Below are 18,185 nucleotides of genomic sequence, written 5' to 3'. Positions count from 1 at the left end.
GGCATACGGTGCATTGGCCTTCATCAATTGTGGGATAGAGTTTAAGAGCTGAGAGGTAATGATGCAGCTATACAAGACCCTGGTCAGACCCCACTTGGAGTACTGTGTTCAATTCTGGTTGCCTCACTACAGGAAGGATGTGGAAACCATAGAAAGGGTGCAGAGAAGATTTACAAGGATGTTGCCTGGATTGGGGAGTATGCCTTATGAGAATAGGTTGAGTGAACTCTGCCTTTTCTCCTTGGAGCGACGAAGGATGAGAGGTGACCTGATCGAGGTGTTCAAGATAATGAGAAGCATTGAACATGTGGCTAGTCAGAGGCTTTTCCCCAGGGCTGAAATGGCTAGCACAAGAGGGCACAGTTTTAAGCTGCTTGGAAGAAGGTACAAAGGAGATGTCGGGGTAAGTTTTTATACATAGTGTGGTGAGTGCATGGAATGGGCTGCCGGTGGCGGTGGTAGAGACGGAAACAATAGGGTCTTTTAAGAGACTCCTGGAAGGCTACATGAAGCTTAGAAAAATAGAGGACTATGGGTAAGCCTAAGTAGTTCTAAGGTAGGGACATGTTCAGCACAACTTTCTGGGCCAAAGGGATTGTATTGTGCTGTAAGTTTTCTGTTTCTAGATAAAGCAGTGGTTGATTGGCAAAAGGCAAAGCGTGGAAATAAAGGGAGCCTTTTCTGGTTGGCTGCTGGTGACTAGTGGTGTTCCACAGAGGTCTGTGTTGGACTGTATTTATTTAATTTTTTTGTTTGTTAGATGTCAATGATTTGGATGATGGAATTGATGGCTTTGTTGCAAAGTTTGCAGACAATATGAAGGTAGGGGTAGGCAGTTTTCAATAAGTAGAGGCTACAGACTGATTAGGAGAGTGGGTAAAGAAAGGGCAGATGGAATACAGTGTCAGGAAGTGTATGGTTACGCACTTCGTTAGAAGAAATAAAAATGCTGACTCTATTCTAAATGGAGAGAAAATACAAAAAACAAGTGCAAAGAGACTTGGGAGTCCTTGTGCAGGATTTCCTAAAGGTTATTTTGCAAAGTTGAATCTGTGGTAAGGAAGGCAAATGCAATATTAGCATGTGTTTCAAGAGGACTAGAATTTAAAAAAAAAGTAAGGATGTAATGTTGAGACATTATAAAGCACTGGTGAGGCCTCAGTTGGAGTACTGTGAGCAGTTTTGGGCCCCTTATCTCAAAGGATGTGCTGAAACTGAAGAGAGTTCAAAGAAGGTTCATGAAAATGATTCCAGGATTGAATGGCTTGTCATATGAAAAGTGTTTGATGGCTCTGGATCTGTACTCACTAGAATTCAGAAGAATGGTGAGTGACCTCATTGAAATCTATTGAATGGCGAAAGGCCTTGATAGAGTAGATGAGGAGAGGATGTTTCCTTTGGTGAGAGAGTCTAAGACCAGTGGACACTGCCTCAGAATAGAGAGGTGTCCTTTAGAACAGATGAGGAGGCATTTTTTTTAGTCAGAGAGTGGTGAATCCATCAATTTCTTTGCCACTGACAGCTATAGAGGCCAAGTCATTGGTATATTTGAGGCAGAGGTTGATAGATTCTTGACAGGTCAGGGCATGAAGGGGTATAGGGAGAAAGCAGGAGGTTAGGGCTAAGAGCAAAACTGGATCAGCCATGGTAAAATGGCGGAGCAAACTCGACAGACCAAATGGCCTAATACTGCTCCTACATCTTATGGTCTTACGGTAATTCTCCAGTTTCCTGATCTGGAATTCCCTATAAATTAGACCATTTAATTGATGTTTCTTTCTTTGATACTGCATCATTCTATGATTCAAAGTGAGCAATGATGTGGCACAGAAGTCATTCAGCTTACCGTGCTTTTCCAATACTCTTTATTAAATGTCCACAATTTGTAAACAGCAGTCTGCTATTATCTACTTCAGAATTTTGAAGTCTAACAGTGAAATTATGTGCCCAATAAATCCTAGACTGGGTCACTAATACATTGAAATGCATGAAAAATACCCTTAGCTTCAGAAGATGAGAACAGGGAAAAAATCTTTGCGTAGCAATTATATTTACATCATTTGCAGTTATAAGAGAACCAAATTGTTGCCAGTGTGACATCCATTTTCAGAATGGCATATGATGTAATTATAGCCCATGTATTTTAACATCTGCAGAAGGAAACATTTTGAAATCTTTCATTAAAGATGAATTTGTTTATTTAAGGGGAAAAATTAGAAGCAGCTGAAAATTTCTGAAAGCTAAATTATTGCTTACAATCATGAAATGATCCTTCAATGAAATGATATGATAGATGGGGGGGGGGAGGGGGGAAGAGAAACAACAAATATAAGCAAAATCTTCAAAAAGTATTTGTCAAAGTCCCAAACAGAATATTACTGAAATTAAGGGATTAAAAACTGATCAGGAGTGGGGAATGCAGAAAGTTGAAGTGAAGGGTGGTTTTGCATATTAGACAGAAGTGATTAACCATAGCTCACAGGGCTGTGTTTTGGATCACCTCCGTTCACTGTATACTTCAGTAATTTAGACCTAAATAAAACTATGATTAAACTTGCCCATCGTATTAGGATAGCAGACAACCTGAACAATACCAAAGATCAAAGGAAGTTGTAAGGAGACACTGCCAAGATGGTTGAGTTGTCAAATAAATGGCAGATGTATATCACCTCATAAGTGTTATATACTACTTCAGTTTTAATAACTACACTCTTGAGGAGAGAAAACTGAGCTATAAGGAAGGGAAAAAACTTTTAGGACTGCATATGCACAAAACATTAAATACAACATGGATAATTTCCAACTGGGATTAGTGGCAAGTTGGAAGTTTGTGCATGTTGCAATTTACCTTGGAAATACCAGGAACAATGTATCATGCCCAGATGCTTCTACACATTGCATCTAAGGGTTGAACGGATTAACTAGCATACAGCCTGAATCAAATGAAGGGGGGTGGGTGGGGGGGGGGGGAGGGAGAGAGAAAAAAAGTGGTGAGCACATAAAACACAAGTTTGTGGAGCATTGAATGCAATGGCACAATGTGAAGTTCAATGAGTTCAGAAGGGAGAAAAACAAATTGTATTGATGTGGTTGGGTAAAGAGGGTGGAAAGGAAACACTCGTATGGAACAGAAAACCTGGCCTGATGGGAAGCCTCTGGTGTAAAGCAAATGAACTAGAATGTTATCATTTGATTTGAGGACATCAAGAAGTGATTTGATACAGTCGTTAATAATACCAAGGGTGGATAGTGTAGACCATTCCCCAAAGGTGCTCACCTAAAAATTCTGCCTTGGATTAGCAGCACTAAGCAACATCCAGGCTTTTGGCTCTGGGATTCGAAGTGGAATATAGCACACGATTTAGTATATTGCACGCTCAATGCCACTGATCAAGGAGAAACTGCATCTGCTTTCTTGATGCTTGTAAATGTTAATTTTCAAAACAATCTGCTCATCCCCATAACCCAGACTCTACTGTTACTTTAATATTAGACAGTGATGATTTGATACAAGATTAAACAAAAGATTTAGAGCAAAGAGCAAGAAAAGCATTAAAGACACAGTTGACTATGGAATTCATGGCCAGGGTTATTATGGAACAATTTAATATGCTATTGAAGTGTCTGGGTACTATATTAGCCATAAAATAGAAATACACTTGGTGATCACTTCATTAGGTACAGGAGGTATCTAATAGTGTGACCACTGAGAGTATGTTCGTGGTCTTCCATTACAGTAGCCCATCCACTTCAAGGTTCAATATGTTGTGCATTTAAAGATGCTCTTATGCACACCACTGTATTTGAGTCACCGTCTCTTTCTGGTCAGCTTGAACCAGTCTGGTCATTCTCCTTTGACCTCTCTCATTAACAAGGCATCTTTGCCCACAGAACTGCAGCTCACTGGATGCTCTTTTTTTTAAACGCCATTCTCTGTAAACTCTGGAGCCTGTAGTGCATAAAAATCCCAAGAGATCAACGTTTTCTGAGATACTCAAACCACCCTGTGATTGTCAAAGTCACTTTGATCACATTTCTTCCCCATCTTAATGTTTGATCTGAACAACAATTGAACCTCTTGACCATACCTGCATGTTTTTTTTTTGCATTGAGTTGCTGCCTCATGATTGGCTAATTAGATACTCACATTAACAAACAGGTGTACCTAAAAGTAGCTACTGAGTGCACAGAGTCAATTCATTTTGGTTGAGATCAACTACCTGATCAAACCTAGTTCTCCCAGCCAAATACAAACTGAAAACACTACAGTAGCCCACAGGCGAGATTACAAAATGATTGAATGACTATTTATATCTCACAGATTCTTTGCCATTGACACTGCATTTCAGAACCCACTTATACTTAAAATATTCATGACATCACAGAGTTTGAAAGGATTCCAACACACACAAAATGCTGGAGGAACTCAGGAAGCCAGGCAGCCTCTATGCAAAAAAAGTACAGTCGACATTTTTGCGCCGAGACCCTTCGGCAGGACTGAATCCTGCAAAAGGATCTCAGCCTGAGATGTCGACTGTACTTTTCTTCCATAGCTGCTGCCTGGCTTGCTGAGTTCCTCCAGCATTTTGCGTGCCTTGCCTGGATTTCCAGCATCTGCAGATTTTCCCCTGTTTATAAAAGGATTCCAACCAATTTACAGTCAGGACTTGAAAACCTAGTCCATTTCTATCATCAGATGGCATCAATGAGAAAGCTTTTCAAATCTTTCCAAAGGCGCATCTATTGTTTTGTATTGTCAAGTGGTCATCAGTTAGATATGAACCTCAACAACCAACTACTAAACAAAATACATCATATTTGAGATTCAGTGCTGTCCTCCATCAAATTGCATAGACTTTTAGCACAGGAGTTACTGAATAATTCAGGGGTTCCAAGTCAGATTGTTGCAATCTCACTACCACTGTCAGATAAACCAGCTTGCATGATCAGACAAGGAAACGTTCAATCCACCCTAAAGATTTATATGCACTTCATTAATTAGATTTTCTTTATCAAATAATCATACATTTTAAATTGGTATAAATTGTTGAATCAATTTACACTGCTTGATCTTTAAAAAGAAATAGTCCATGCTGATCACAGACATAATCTTAATACGGATTAAATTCCATAATTTTAAGAAACCACTTCAAGAGGCTCTTCCAACAGTAGCACAATCTTGTCATAGGATTTCGAGACATGTAAGTATGAATAATCCAGAGAGCTATGCTTGACGGAGTCAGGACTTTATGCTTCAGCTCTTGGTAGGGTCAGCCATGCCAAACAGGTCAAAGGGTAGAGATCAGACTAAGAGTGGTCCACCGGTCTTCTAAGTTCGGGGTTCAGCTCAGGACTAACTATCCTGACTAGTAAAACAAAACTGCTACAGAAACAGCAATGAAGAATCCTTCTGCATCTGAGTGTGGCGATATTCCTCAGTCTCAACCTGGAACCTGCATGACTGACATAATGAAGGAAGCCCTGGACACTGACGATGATGGAGGACCTTCATTGCTGCCCTCAACGCCAGCAGCGCAATGGGCAGTTGGAAGGTAGGTTCAGAAGGCAATACTTAATGTTTGTGGTACATTCACCAATGGAACTAAAGTCATAACTTACTCCACAAACATCTACTATATCCTGCTTTTAGTCTTCCTGGTTATTCCAGCTTCAACTGTGCAGTAATATACTTGTAGTCTGACCCAGGTCTACAATTAGTTCCTTTTCTATATAACCATATAACAATTACAGCACGGAAACAGGCCATCTCAGCCCTTCTAGTCTGTGCTGAACGTTTACTCTCACCTAGTCCCACCTACCTGCACTCAGCCCATAACCCTCCATTCCTTTCCTGTCCATATTTCTATCCAATTTTTTTTTAAATGACAGAATCGAACCTGCCTCTACCACTTCTACTGGAAGCTTGTTCCACACAGCTACCACTCTCTGAGTAAAGAAGTTCCCCCTCGTGTTACCCTAAACTTTTGCCCCTTCTCTCTACTTGCCCTCTTGTTTGAATCTCCCCTATCAATGGAAAAAGCCTATCCACGTCAACTCTATCTATCCCCCTCATAATTTTAAATACTTCTATCAAGTCCCCCCTCAACCTTCTTCGCTCCAAACAAAAAAGACCTAACTTAGACAATAGGTGCAGGAGTAGGCCATTCTGCCCTTCGAGCCAGCACCGCCATTCAATGTGATCATGGCTGATCATCCACAATCAGTATCCTGTTCCTGCCTGCTCCCCATATTCCTTGACTCCGCTATCTTTAAGAGCTCTATCTAACTCTTTCTTGAAAGCATCCAGAGAAATGGCCTCCACTGCCTTCTGAGGCAGAGCATTCCAGAGATCCACAACTCTCTGGGTGAAAATTTTTTTCCTCAACTCTGTTCTAACTGTGGCCTCTGGTTCTGGACTCCCCCAACATCGGGAACATTTTTCCTGCCTCTAGCGTGTCCAATCCCTTAATAATCTTCTATGTTTCAATCAGATCCCCTCTCATCCTTCTAAATTCCAGTGTATACAAGCCCAGTCACTCCAATCTTTCAACATATTACAGTCCCACCATCCCAGGAATTAACCTTGTGAACCTACGCTGCACTCCCTCAATAGCAAGAATGTCCTTCCTCAAATTTGGAGACCAAAACTGAACACAATACTCCAGGTGTGGTCTCACCATGGCCCTGTGCAACTGCAGAAGGACCTCTTTGCTCCTATACTCAACTCCCCTTGTTATGAAGGCCAACATGCCATTAGCTTTCTTCACTGCCTGCTGTACCTGCATGCTTACTTTCAGTGACTGATGAACAAGGACACCTAGATCTCTTTGTACTTCCCCTTTTCCTAACTTAACACCATTCAGATAGTAATCTGCCTTCCTGTTCTTGCCACCAAAGTGGATAACTTCACATTTATCCACATTAAACTGCATCTGCCATGAAACTGCCCACTCACCCAACCTGTCCAAGTCACCCTGCATTCTCCTAACATCCTCCTCATATTTCACACTATTATCCAGCTTTATGTCATCTGCAAATTTGCTAATGTTACTTTTAATCCCTTCATCTAAATCATTAATGTATATTATAAATAGCTGCGGTCCCAGCACCGAGCCTTGTGGTACTCCACTAGTTACTGCCTGCCATTCTGAAAAGGACCCGTTAACCCCTACTCTTTGTTTCCTGTCTGCCAACCAATTTTCTATCCTTGTTCAACCTTTCTCTGTAACTTAGGTGCTGAAACCCAGGTAACATTCTAGTAAATCTCCTCTGTACTCTCTCTATTTTGTTGACATCTTTCCTATAATTTGGTGACCAGAACTGTACACAATACTCCAAATTTGGCCTTACTAATAACTTGTACAATTTTAACATTACGTCCCAACTCCTATACTCAATGCTCTGATTTATAAAGGCCAGCATACCAAAAGCTTTCTTCACCACCCTATCCACATGAGATTCCACCTTCAGGGAACTATGCACAATTATTCCTCGATCACTCTGTTCTACTGCATTCCTCAATGCCCTACCATTTACCATGTATGTCCTATTTTGATTAGTCCTACCAAAATGTAGCACCTCACACTTATCAGCATTAAGCTCCATCTGCCATCTTTCAGTCCACTCCTCTAACTGGCCTAAATCTCTCTGCAAGCTTTGAAAACCTACGTCATTATCCACAATGCCACCTATCTTAGTATCTCTTCTACTTTGGAAAGACACAGGCAATCTACCATTGGTTTGGCGTCATAAAAATATCTATCTGAATAAAAGACTTGGAAGACTTTTTCAAGTTAAGGAGCATACAAACAGGTGCAATCTAAACACTTCTGTCAAAACACAATTCTTTTAATGGAAATTTACATTTTTTTGAAGAATGTTTCTGTTACGTACCCGTGACACGTGACAGTGGTACCCTTGTCACGTGACTGGGGTTGAAGTTATACTGGACATGAGGTAATGGTCTTGTGATGGTGGAGTGATGTCATTTTCCCGCCAGTAGAGGTCATGTGACAGGTTTTTTTTACAGGGTATAAAAGGAAGACCCACCCTGTCAGGTGGGGCAGTTTGTGGCGGGATTTGCCAAGCTGACTTCATGTCCCTGCGTGATTTAATGTGATGACGCAGTTTAGTTGAAAAATGAAGTTTTATATAATGCCTAAAGTTTAAATGCCAGCGGTTTCTTTGCTGGTGGAGAGTGAAGATAAGAATTTGGAAGATAAACATCGAGGAGAATCGATTTTCGACGGTGGATTGGTTACGACCTTATTTGATCCTCATTGGGAAGGATTTCGTTGACTGTTCTCGTGTTAATCTCCGCTGGGATAGCGGGAGATTGAGGACAGAGTGTGGAAGAAGAGGTTAGTGCCATTAAACCATTACGTTTTATAAAATTCTTCGTGGGAAAGTTCGACGCCGGGGAATCGAAGGACAACGACGTGGAAGAGAATTTAAATCGTCTTAAAAAGTCTCTCCTTTTAAATGGACTGTGAGCTTTTGAACTTTCGGCATACCGCTTTAAAGAACTGTTTTTTTTCAATACCGCTTTAAAGACTGTTTGGGACTGCAACGCTATTAAGAACTGTTTATGCTGTCGCACAGCAGCCGTTTGCCGGTTACGTTTGAGTTTGTTTACTTTTGAGGGGGTTTGTTTTCAGTGTTTAATAAACGTGTTATTTGTTATGAAAACCCTTGCCTAACTCATATATATTTATTGTTGCCTGAATACATAACATTTCACTTTACTACACTACTGCACTTATTTTCATGACTACCTTAGGAAATAAAAGAAAATGTCATGAAAGTGTATGAAAAGATCTGAAATGTTTCAAAATACCACACTAAAATGTGTGAGATTGTACATTACAATAGCATTTCTACATTGAGGTTTAGTTTTTGTTTAGTCCTGATGAAGAGTTTTGGCTCAGAACATTGTTTACTTTTTTTCCATAGATCTGCTGAGTTCTTCCAACATTTTGTGTGTATTACTTCGGTTTTTTTTCACTGAGAAAATTCAAGCTTATTACAATCATAATTTATTTATAATTGTGTCAATGAATGAAATTCTCATCTTCATTTATAAATTCCTCCTCAGCCTCACTCCCTTCTCTTGCTCTAATCAGCCCCGGTACTATCAATATCCATCATCTATTTTCTGGTCTCTTGAATATTCCTGAAACTAATTGCTCTGTCATCTCCTCGTTAAGATGTTCTTTGTAACCAACTTTGACCAACCTCTGGTCATCTGCATTAACATATCCCTTGGTGGTATCACATTCAGATGGTATAAAGGTATCTAAAAAATGAGAATTGTTGCTATTGTAATTGATTGCTGGTTACAAACAGGTGACAATTAACATAGTGGCCAAGGAACCTTCTTGGGATTGTATTAATATTTGATACAAGACTGTTTCTCAGCCCTCTTTTATGGACCAAGCCTTTGTGTTATGGAAAACAAAATGTATAACATGTTTTCGTGATCTATTTTTAGATAACAGCTTTATGTCCAATAAATATAATTTGCCTAAAACTCATTTTTTTAGATACTTACAAGTTAGAAATTTCTTGAATAATATGTTACAGTCCTTTCCGAAACTATGTCCAATGGATATTACGGAAAAAACCCTAGCTCTGAATCCTTGTCAGAAGGGTTTAGTAGCCATCATTTATAATATGATCATGAAAATACAACCAGGGGTATCAGAAAAAATTAAGAAGGAATGGGAAAAAGAACTTCATTGTCTTGTACCCACAGAGCAGTGGGAGAAAATTTTACAATTAGTTAATTCTTCTTCCATTTGTGCCAAACATACCCTAATACAATTTAAGGTTGTACATAGGGCTCATATGTCCAAGGGCAAACTTGCTCGATTTTATTCCCATGTTAATCCAATCTGCGACAGATGTCATTCTGAAGTCGCTTCATTGACTCACATGTTTTGGTCTTGCCCCTGTTTGCAAAATTACTGGAAAGATATTTTTGGTGTTATCTCAACAGTTCTGAACATCAAATTGCAACCGCATCCTATTACTGCAATTTTCGGTTTACCAATGGTGGATAATAGTTGTTTATCCCCCTCAGCCCGGCGGATGATTGCATTTGTTATATTAATGGCTAGAAGATCTATCCTATTGAACTAGAAAGAAATTAATCCTCCAACTACATTTCAGTGGTTTTCTCAAACTATTTCTTGTTTGAGTTTAGAAAAAATTAGACGTGTTGTCTTTGACCCTTCAGTCAAATTTGAAGAAACTTGGAGACCATTTATTCAACACTTTCAATTGAGCTAAACTGACTTGTCCTAAATCTTATTCTTATCACCTTTAATCATTTGGATAGAGGTGCGGAGTTATTGACACTACTGAGTATATTTGATATAATGCAATGGCCCATGTCGGTTAGGTTAGGTTTTTTTTGGGAAGGCGTTTTTTCTTATTTTTTTCCATTTTCTGTAACCACTATGAGTTTGGGAGGCTATTATATGTAGATTATCAACTGTTTGTATTTGTACCTTAAACTATTAATTATGTACTCTCAAGCTCTTTGTACTTGATGTTTTACTTATGTTTGTTTAAAATTAATAAAAAGATTTTTAAAAAGACTGTTTCCCGGTGGGCGATATGTTAGTTTTTTTTTGTGCGAGTCAGGGGTTGGGGATTAGGGGTTTGATGTTCTTGTTGGTGCTTTATGCCCCCATGTGGGCGTTCTGTTAGTTTTTTGTGAGAGAGAGAGAGAGAGAGAGAGAGAGAGAGGGGGGGTTGGGGGTTTGACGTTATCGTTGTTAGTTTATTTTTCGTGTGGGCGATACATTCATTTTTTTTGTGAGGGAGGGTGTCGGGATGGGGTTTGATGTTCTAATTGTCGTTTTCGGTGTGGGCGATCTGTTCATTTTTTTGCGAGGGTAGGGGTTTGGAGTTTGAGAGTTTTTGTTGTGTGTGTGCGCGCACGCGGGGGGGGGGGGGTTGATGTCTTTTCTTTCAACGACTTCCCTGATTTTTCTTCTTTCAAGCCTACTGGGAGAAGATGAAGCTCAGAGCTGCATTCTGCATACATACTTTAACAATAAATGAACTCGACTTCCAGACTGTATTGTCCCATACAATGGAAATGGTGGTTGGAGTGGAGGAAGAGGGGTAAAAATGGAAGTGTGGGATTGTACTACCTATTGCTTTGGATAGGAAACTGTTTTGGTTATAGGAAACCAGCTGTGATGGGTTGAATGGTCTCCAATTTTTTCAATCAAGTACGAGCAAGGATAACCAGTGAATCTTTAAATTGGCAAAATGTGACTGACAGTGTTCTAGGAATCTGGAAAGGGCTATCATTATATTAGTAAGTGACCTAGCTGAAGGAACAGGTATTAGAGAATCTATGTTTATCAATGGCACCAGGTTTGTTGGAGAATAATGCAGCGTAGAGCAAAGTACAAAGTTGCAAAGAACATTGGAGGTTCAGTAAAGGGCATAACTTTGCAGCAGATGGAGGTCAATGTGAGAAAATGCAAGATCACTTGAATTTGGCAATGCCCTGAATATTTATTAAACAGCTGGTAGTTAGAAATGAACAATCAGAATTGGGAGCCCACATTTAGAAGAAACAAAAACATACTATATTCTTTTAAAAAATAAAGTTTAGTAGAAGCTTGGCTTTTATCTCAAGTTTGAAATACCAAGAAAGGACAGCTGAACTGAGTTCCAAATTGCATCCCATCTGGAATACATGTTCAGTTTAAAGTTTTAAATCTTTGGGATTTTCTACTCCAGAGGGGCTGTGGGTGTACTTTAAGTGCAATAGATTCCAGATAACTGGGCCACAAGTTAATCGGGGCAGCCTCTTATTTGAGACCACTCTTAAAGAACAAAAGCTAATCGAGAAAGTAGCTGGGATTCCCAATGTTTATTCAGGACACTGTACAACTTTGTTTACGGGGTAGGAAACGTGCTAAATAGTTTCTAACTAGCATTAGTCACGAGCACTTTGTAGCCATTAGACACGACACCGTGCTTCCAGCAAACTGTTTTTAAAAAGCATTAGTTGAATGTGTTTTATCACTGAGCTGGGGAGAGATTAACAGCAAGACAATTCAGAACTGTTTTGCTCACTGCAGTTTCAAACATTCCGGCCTGGAGACGCCAGATACAGCTGGGAGTGAAAATGAAACGATTTCACTACTTCAACAACTTAGAAACCACAAAAAATTTCAAGGTATCGAATTCCGCACATTTCCTACTTTGAAAGTAAGATCTTGAACATTAAAATGAGTGTTAGGAGAATGCAATCAACAACAGCACTATATGAAGCAGTCCAATATCTGCACTGATTTGGTTCATTTACAGTGAAAAGAATGTGACACGGATGAATTCCTCTGCTGATAAGTAAAAAAATTAATAAACAGTTTTACAGTATTATCATACTATTGAGAGTGTTCATTTAAATACATAATTTGTTACTCACTCAGTCTTTTTTAATACCTTTCTAACTATTTCTATGACACTTCTGCAACTGCTTAATTGGGCCAAAATGTACTGGTCCTATGTGTCCCAATTAACCAGAATCTACTGTATAGTCAAAACCAGATTCAATAGATCTTCAAACATTAAGGATAGAGGCAAAGTGGATGGGGTACAAACACAGCCATAATTTTAATGAATGGCCTGCTGGACTTAAGGGGCAGCGCAATCTATTCCTGCTTCCGGCAGAATGGAAACAAACTCCACCCACCCTCCCTTCATCATATCCACACGGTCACTTGTTGCTTTGGGGGAATGCGGAGAATGTACTCAATTTGTGGGCTGGTGCCCAGATAACATTATGTGGGGAAATAATGATTCACCCAAAGCACCAGACACTCTCATACACCGTCACAAGAGAGTAACCTTGATGGCACGGAGGAATTTAGATTGTGAAGCAAAACCTAAGCTACACACACAAAATGCTGGAGGAGATCAGGGAGCATCTATGGAGAGGAAAAAACAATCAATGTTGCAGGCCAAGACCCTGAATTTGAATACGTAGATTGTCACACAAAAAAAAACTGGTGACACTTATGGAATCCAAAACTAACATGGCTGATGTTTTGAAATACACCAGCATTTTTTTTTAGTACTACATTAGTTTCAAGGAGTAGGCACTGTCGAAATAGTCAATTACTTCCAGATTTCTTGTGGAGAAAGTAATTTCCAATCTGAATCTTAGTATTTGTCGAAGATAGCTATGCATTGCATCAAAGGATGCAATGTTTCTAACAAAAGCTCTGCATTATGTTATGCTGTTACAGTGATCTCACCTGCATCTTCCCCATACCAATCGCTCTGGACATCCATCATATTCGAGAAGGTGCCCCCTCCGTCCTCTGGACGCCCCCCACGGGAAAAGTGCTGCATGATGTCATCTTTCCGCTGGACATTTCCTGTCCTCAATAAAACTTCCAGGAATTGTTTCATTTGATAATTCTCATACACTATCTCCATGGCTGGGGCAGACTGCAGCCGCTCCTCGGACTGATCCGTGGCAGACGGTGTAAACTGTCGGAGCCGCTCAACCGATCCCACTTCATCCTCGTCGAATTCAACTTTCGGTTCTGGAAGCTTGGGCAATGATGGAGGGTGCACTTTCTCTGGAGAAACATTTTCTTGATCCTTTTGTGCAAGATCTATGGGATGATAAGTACTGCATTCATTCCAGTTAAGTCCTTTATTATTCTCAGGGCTTGCCTCCTTCTCTTGTTGAACTGTCGGAACAGGGTTTGGACATTGATTCCGACAAAAGGACACAGCATCTCCAAAGGCATTTATATTATTTCCATTCTCCACATGACTGCAATCATCATCCTTTTCATCTTTCACACAGATGTCAAGAGAAGATCTAATATACAACTTGCAAAAGCTGACCACATCTGTCATCTGTAGATAACTAGCAGCCGACATTACTTCGATAACATTTTTACTGCAAAGGTTCAACTTTCCAGAATAAAGGAAGTCCAGAATAATTGAAAAGGCCTCAGATGTGACAATGTCCAACGAAGCAGTGCTAGGGCGCCCACTATCATGGATATAGTGAATTAACAAGGCTCTGAAGTAGCCGCTGTTAGCAAATAGAATATTCCGGTGAGCTTTGAAAATTCTTCCTTCCACAATTATGCTGCAGTCACAGAAGAAGTCCTGCTTACGCTGCTCATTTAATTCTCCCAGAAGTTTAGTATAATACGATGTGATCTCCATCTTTCATGAGCAGGACTTTGTCAAACGGGTATTTCTTTACCTGTAAAAGAAACAGAAGTCAAAAGCTCTCAAAAATAAACAGTGGATTCCACGATAAAGCAGCAAGAAAAAGAATTACCCACTTGGCCCTTGGTGTCAACAATAAGTCACAGACCAGGCTCTTTTCTGCCCCCAGATTAACGTAGCAATGTGGAAAAGCCCTTAGATATCAAATAACCAGGAGAAAAACGAAGTTTATTTATCTAGCTGCAAAAATGCACTTAAACCATTATAAAAGAGAGCATTCCACTTCAGGTTTCTATACAGCTCCTGCGTTAGAATGACAGTTCACTGCTTACTTATTAGAAGCTAAGTAAAATCTAAACACTCCGAAGGAAACTGCAGTATTTAAATTATAATTCAGGTCAAGAGATCCACAAAGGCCCAATTAGCACCAGAGAAACTTGAGTCCTGGCTTAAAGTGCTTGACCTGCGTGGATAGGCAAGAGTAAAATAAATCAGTTCCTGTAACTCCAGATAAAAGATTTAAATAGCATCAAATATTGAGCAAACTGATTTTTAAAAAAACTGATTGTTATCACGTAGCCGCAGTATGTATTGTTGACAAAAACAAAGTCACTCATAACATTAGGTAGCACCACTACTTTAAATAATAATATTTTCATTCATAAATACACATCTTGCATTATAAAATGCTTTCAGGCAATGAATTGCCATCATAAGAAAAAAGCTGCATTGTTTTTTTCAGTTGCTATTGGGTTCCATTAACTCTTTACCTCAGTTTCACATTAAAAACTGACAGAAAATATCAGGCATTAACAATAGCTGAATACTGTTTAGCAAATGAAGGTCTAAATTTTGAATACTATTCATTAGCAGTACTCAGGAAGCTCAACTACGCTATTGTTTCAGGTTCTGTTCTGATGGAGTAATTTTTTTCCCCCAAAAAAATATAATTGGTTCAAGGCTCTTTTTTATGACGTCACAGATAGCTTTTGAGCCAAGAAGAAACCTTCAAAAAATTAACTTACTATAAAATAACAGGCACAAAAATAAATTATGCTAAGAATTAGACGTTGAACCATTTCAGTGGTTATAACTGTTCTGCTGCAACACAGTTCCCAATGAATACACCAAGAGGTCAGAGCTTAGGGTTACAATCTCTAATTCTGTTTAACGGACATCCCTCAAAACTCAATTGTAATATCAGAAAATCGTTAAAAACCAGAATTACCTATTTTCTTTCTGTATTTACCTTTCCACCTTTTAGTCAAGGCAGAGATCAAACCGATGCCCACACGTCCTGCCAACCTAATTTTACACCGGAAATCGCGGCGTACATATTGATTGACGTTCATATACACCACTTAGAAGTCAGGCCTTGTACCGTAGCGAATGGAAAGCAGGATAGTGGGCGGGATAATTGAGCTGCCAAGTTAGGTTACACGGGCTGGAAGCCCGTGCGCGTGCGCACAATTCTACATTTGGGAGTTGTAGTTTCATCCAGATTAGTTGCCAGGGTAAACTGCGTAGCGTGAACTACAGTTCCCAGGGTCCCGTACGCCAAATCACCCCCCTGCGTCCACGTCAATGGAATGGCAAGTGGCCGGCGTCGGTTGATGGTTTCCGTTCTGTTCGTTGATATCAACGAGGGGGATTGGCCTAATTTCCCCTTGACAGCATCAGCTAATGCTGCGTGCTTTGGAGGGAACGAGGACTGACAGAGGCGACCCTCCTCCTTGGCCCCATTCGGCACGGTCCTGGGATTGTCATTCCTCTTGAAGGCTGCAAATGCGCCAAATTCACCACAGTTGCGCCCTCTTTTAGTGTGTTGGGTGTTGTTCTGGTATTTGCACCAGCGACAGCAATACCTTACCTCCCAACGCGTTGGTGGCCAAACCCCTTTTGTATTGAGAAGTTGCATTCCACTCGTTGTCATCTCTATACAGCTGTGTATGGTAAATAAACCTGGGCTAACTATTAACTAAAAAGATGAAAGGGCCTTCATTATTTTCTTATTGATAGATAGATACTTTATTCATCCCCATGGGGAAATTCAACATTTTTTCCAATGTCCCATACACTTATTGTAGCAAAACTAATTACATACAATACTTAACTCAGTAAAAATATGATATGCATCTAAAATCACCCTCTCAAAAAGCATTAATAATAGCTTTTAAAAAGTTCTTAAGTAGTTTACTTAGATACATTGAGTCCTAACCCCGGCACTTTAACATATCTTACTCCTGGCGGTTGAATTGTAAAGCCGAATGGCATTGGGGTGTTTTGATCTCTTCATCCTGTCTGAGGAGCATTGCATCGATAGCAACCTGTCGCTGAAACTGCTTCTCTGTCTCTGGATGGTGCTATGTAGAGGATGTTCAGGGTTTTCCATAATTGACCGTAGCCTACTCAGCGCCCTTCGCTCTGTTACCGATGTTATACTCTCCAGCACTTTGCCCACGACAGAGCCCGCCTTCCTTACCAGCTTATTAAGACGTGAGGCGTCCCTCTTCTTAATGCTGCCTCTCCAACATGCCACCACAAAGAAAAGGGCGCTCTCCTCAACTGACCTATAGAACATCTTCAGCATCTCACTACAAACATTGAATGACGCCAACCTTCTAAGGAAGTACAGTCTACTCTGTGCCTTCCTGCACAAGGCATCTGTGTTGGCAGTCCAGTCTAGCTTCTCGTCTAACTGTACTCCCAGATACTTGTAGGTCTTAACCTGCTCCACACATTCTCCATTAATGATCACTGGCTCCATATGAGGCCTAGATCTCCTAAAGTCCACCACCAACTCCTTGGTCTTGGTGATATTGAGATGCAGGTAGTTTGAGTTGCACCATATCACAAAGTCCTGTATCAGTTTCCTATACTCTTCCTCCTGTCCATTCCTGACACACCCCACTATGGCCGTGTCATCAGCGAACTTCTGCACATGGCAGGACTCCGAGTTATATTGGAAGTCTGATGTGTACAGGGTGAACAGGACCAGAGAGAGCACGGTCCCCTGCGGCGCTCCTGTGCTGCTGACCACAGTGTCAGACCTACAGTCTCCCAACCGCACATACTGAGGTCTATCTGTCAAGTAGTCCACTATCCAATCCACCATGTGAGAGTTGGCAGGTTTATTTAATACATTGGGATCAAGAGCCGGCTAGTTTGCGCTGCCTGTCCCGCTATTCAATGAACGGTATGTCACTGGACCAAGATTTAATATTTATACATTTGACTGCTTGTGATATTAAGTGTTTACAGTTTTGGTGCAATGTAAATATATTTACCAGTTACCAATATATTTAGCCAGCCTCTTTGCATACCACTTGACTCCACGCTATTTTAAATGGTTTGTTAAATTTGGCCTTAAAATATTCAATGACTCTGCCTCCATTGGACTGCGGTATAGACTGCAAAAGATTCAAGCCCCTCTGAAAAATGAAACTCCTCATCATTTTCATCTGAAATGAAGAATCCTTTATTCTGAGGTGATGCTCTCTACTTCTAGTTATCTCCGTTAAGGGAAACATCCACCCTATCAATTCCCCCTCAGAATCATAGGTGTATTAGATCAGCTTTCATTCTTCTATAGTTCAATAGGTTGAGGTCAATCACCTCAGCCTCCCTTCATATGTGAATTCCTTCATGAATCAAACAAGTGGATGGTAGCAGAGGAAAGTAGAATGCACCAAAATATTCAAATCATCTCTGTCCATTCCATCTGGGTACCCTCCAACTTGATGGCATGAATATCAATTTCTCCTTCCAGTGAGCAATTTAATCCCCCCCTTTCTATTCCCCACTGACCTTCCACTTCTCCTCACCTACCCATTACTTCCCCCAGGTCCCCTCCTTCTTCCCTTTCTTCTATTGTCCACTCTCCTATCAGATTCCTTCCTCTCTAACTCTTTTCCTTTCCCACCCACCTGACTTCACCAATCACCTTACAGCTAGCCTCT

The 18,185-nt window shown here is 40.3% G+C and overlaps 1 protein-coding gene across 3 annotated transcripts in view; it reads right to left on the bottom strand.

The window, feature by feature from the left end:
- Positions 1–18,185, bottom strand: part of zbtb8b (zinc finger and BTB domain containing 8B) — a 367,049-nt gene that overhangs the window by 22,531 nt on the left and 326,333 nt on the right. Inside the window, exons 1-2 of one of the 3 annotated variants that reach the window (XM_073034467.1) lie at positions 15,455–15,548; positions 13,287–14,260 (exon numbers count right to left, since the gene is read on the bottom strand). In XM_073034467.1, the coding sequence (XP_072890568.1) occupies positions 13,287–14,220 (934 nt within the window). In that variant the 5' untranslated portion in view covers positions 14,221–14,260; positions 15,455–15,548. Of the gene's footprint in view, positions 1–13,286; positions 14,261–15,454; positions 15,549–18,185 lie in introns of those variants that run through there. The other 2 variants (XM_073034468.1, XM_073034469.1) reach the window with 2 other exon arrangements.

Source organism: Hemitrygon akajei, chromosome 32 (genome assembly GCF_048418815.1).
Source record: "Hemitrygon akajei chromosome 32, sHemAka1.3, whole genome shotgun sequence".
Lineage (NCBI taxonomy): Eukaryota > Metazoa > Chordata > Chondrichthyes > Myliobatiformes > Dasyatidae > Hemitrygon > Hemitrygon akajei.
This window is presented reverse-complemented; position numbering and strand designations above follow the sequence as displayed.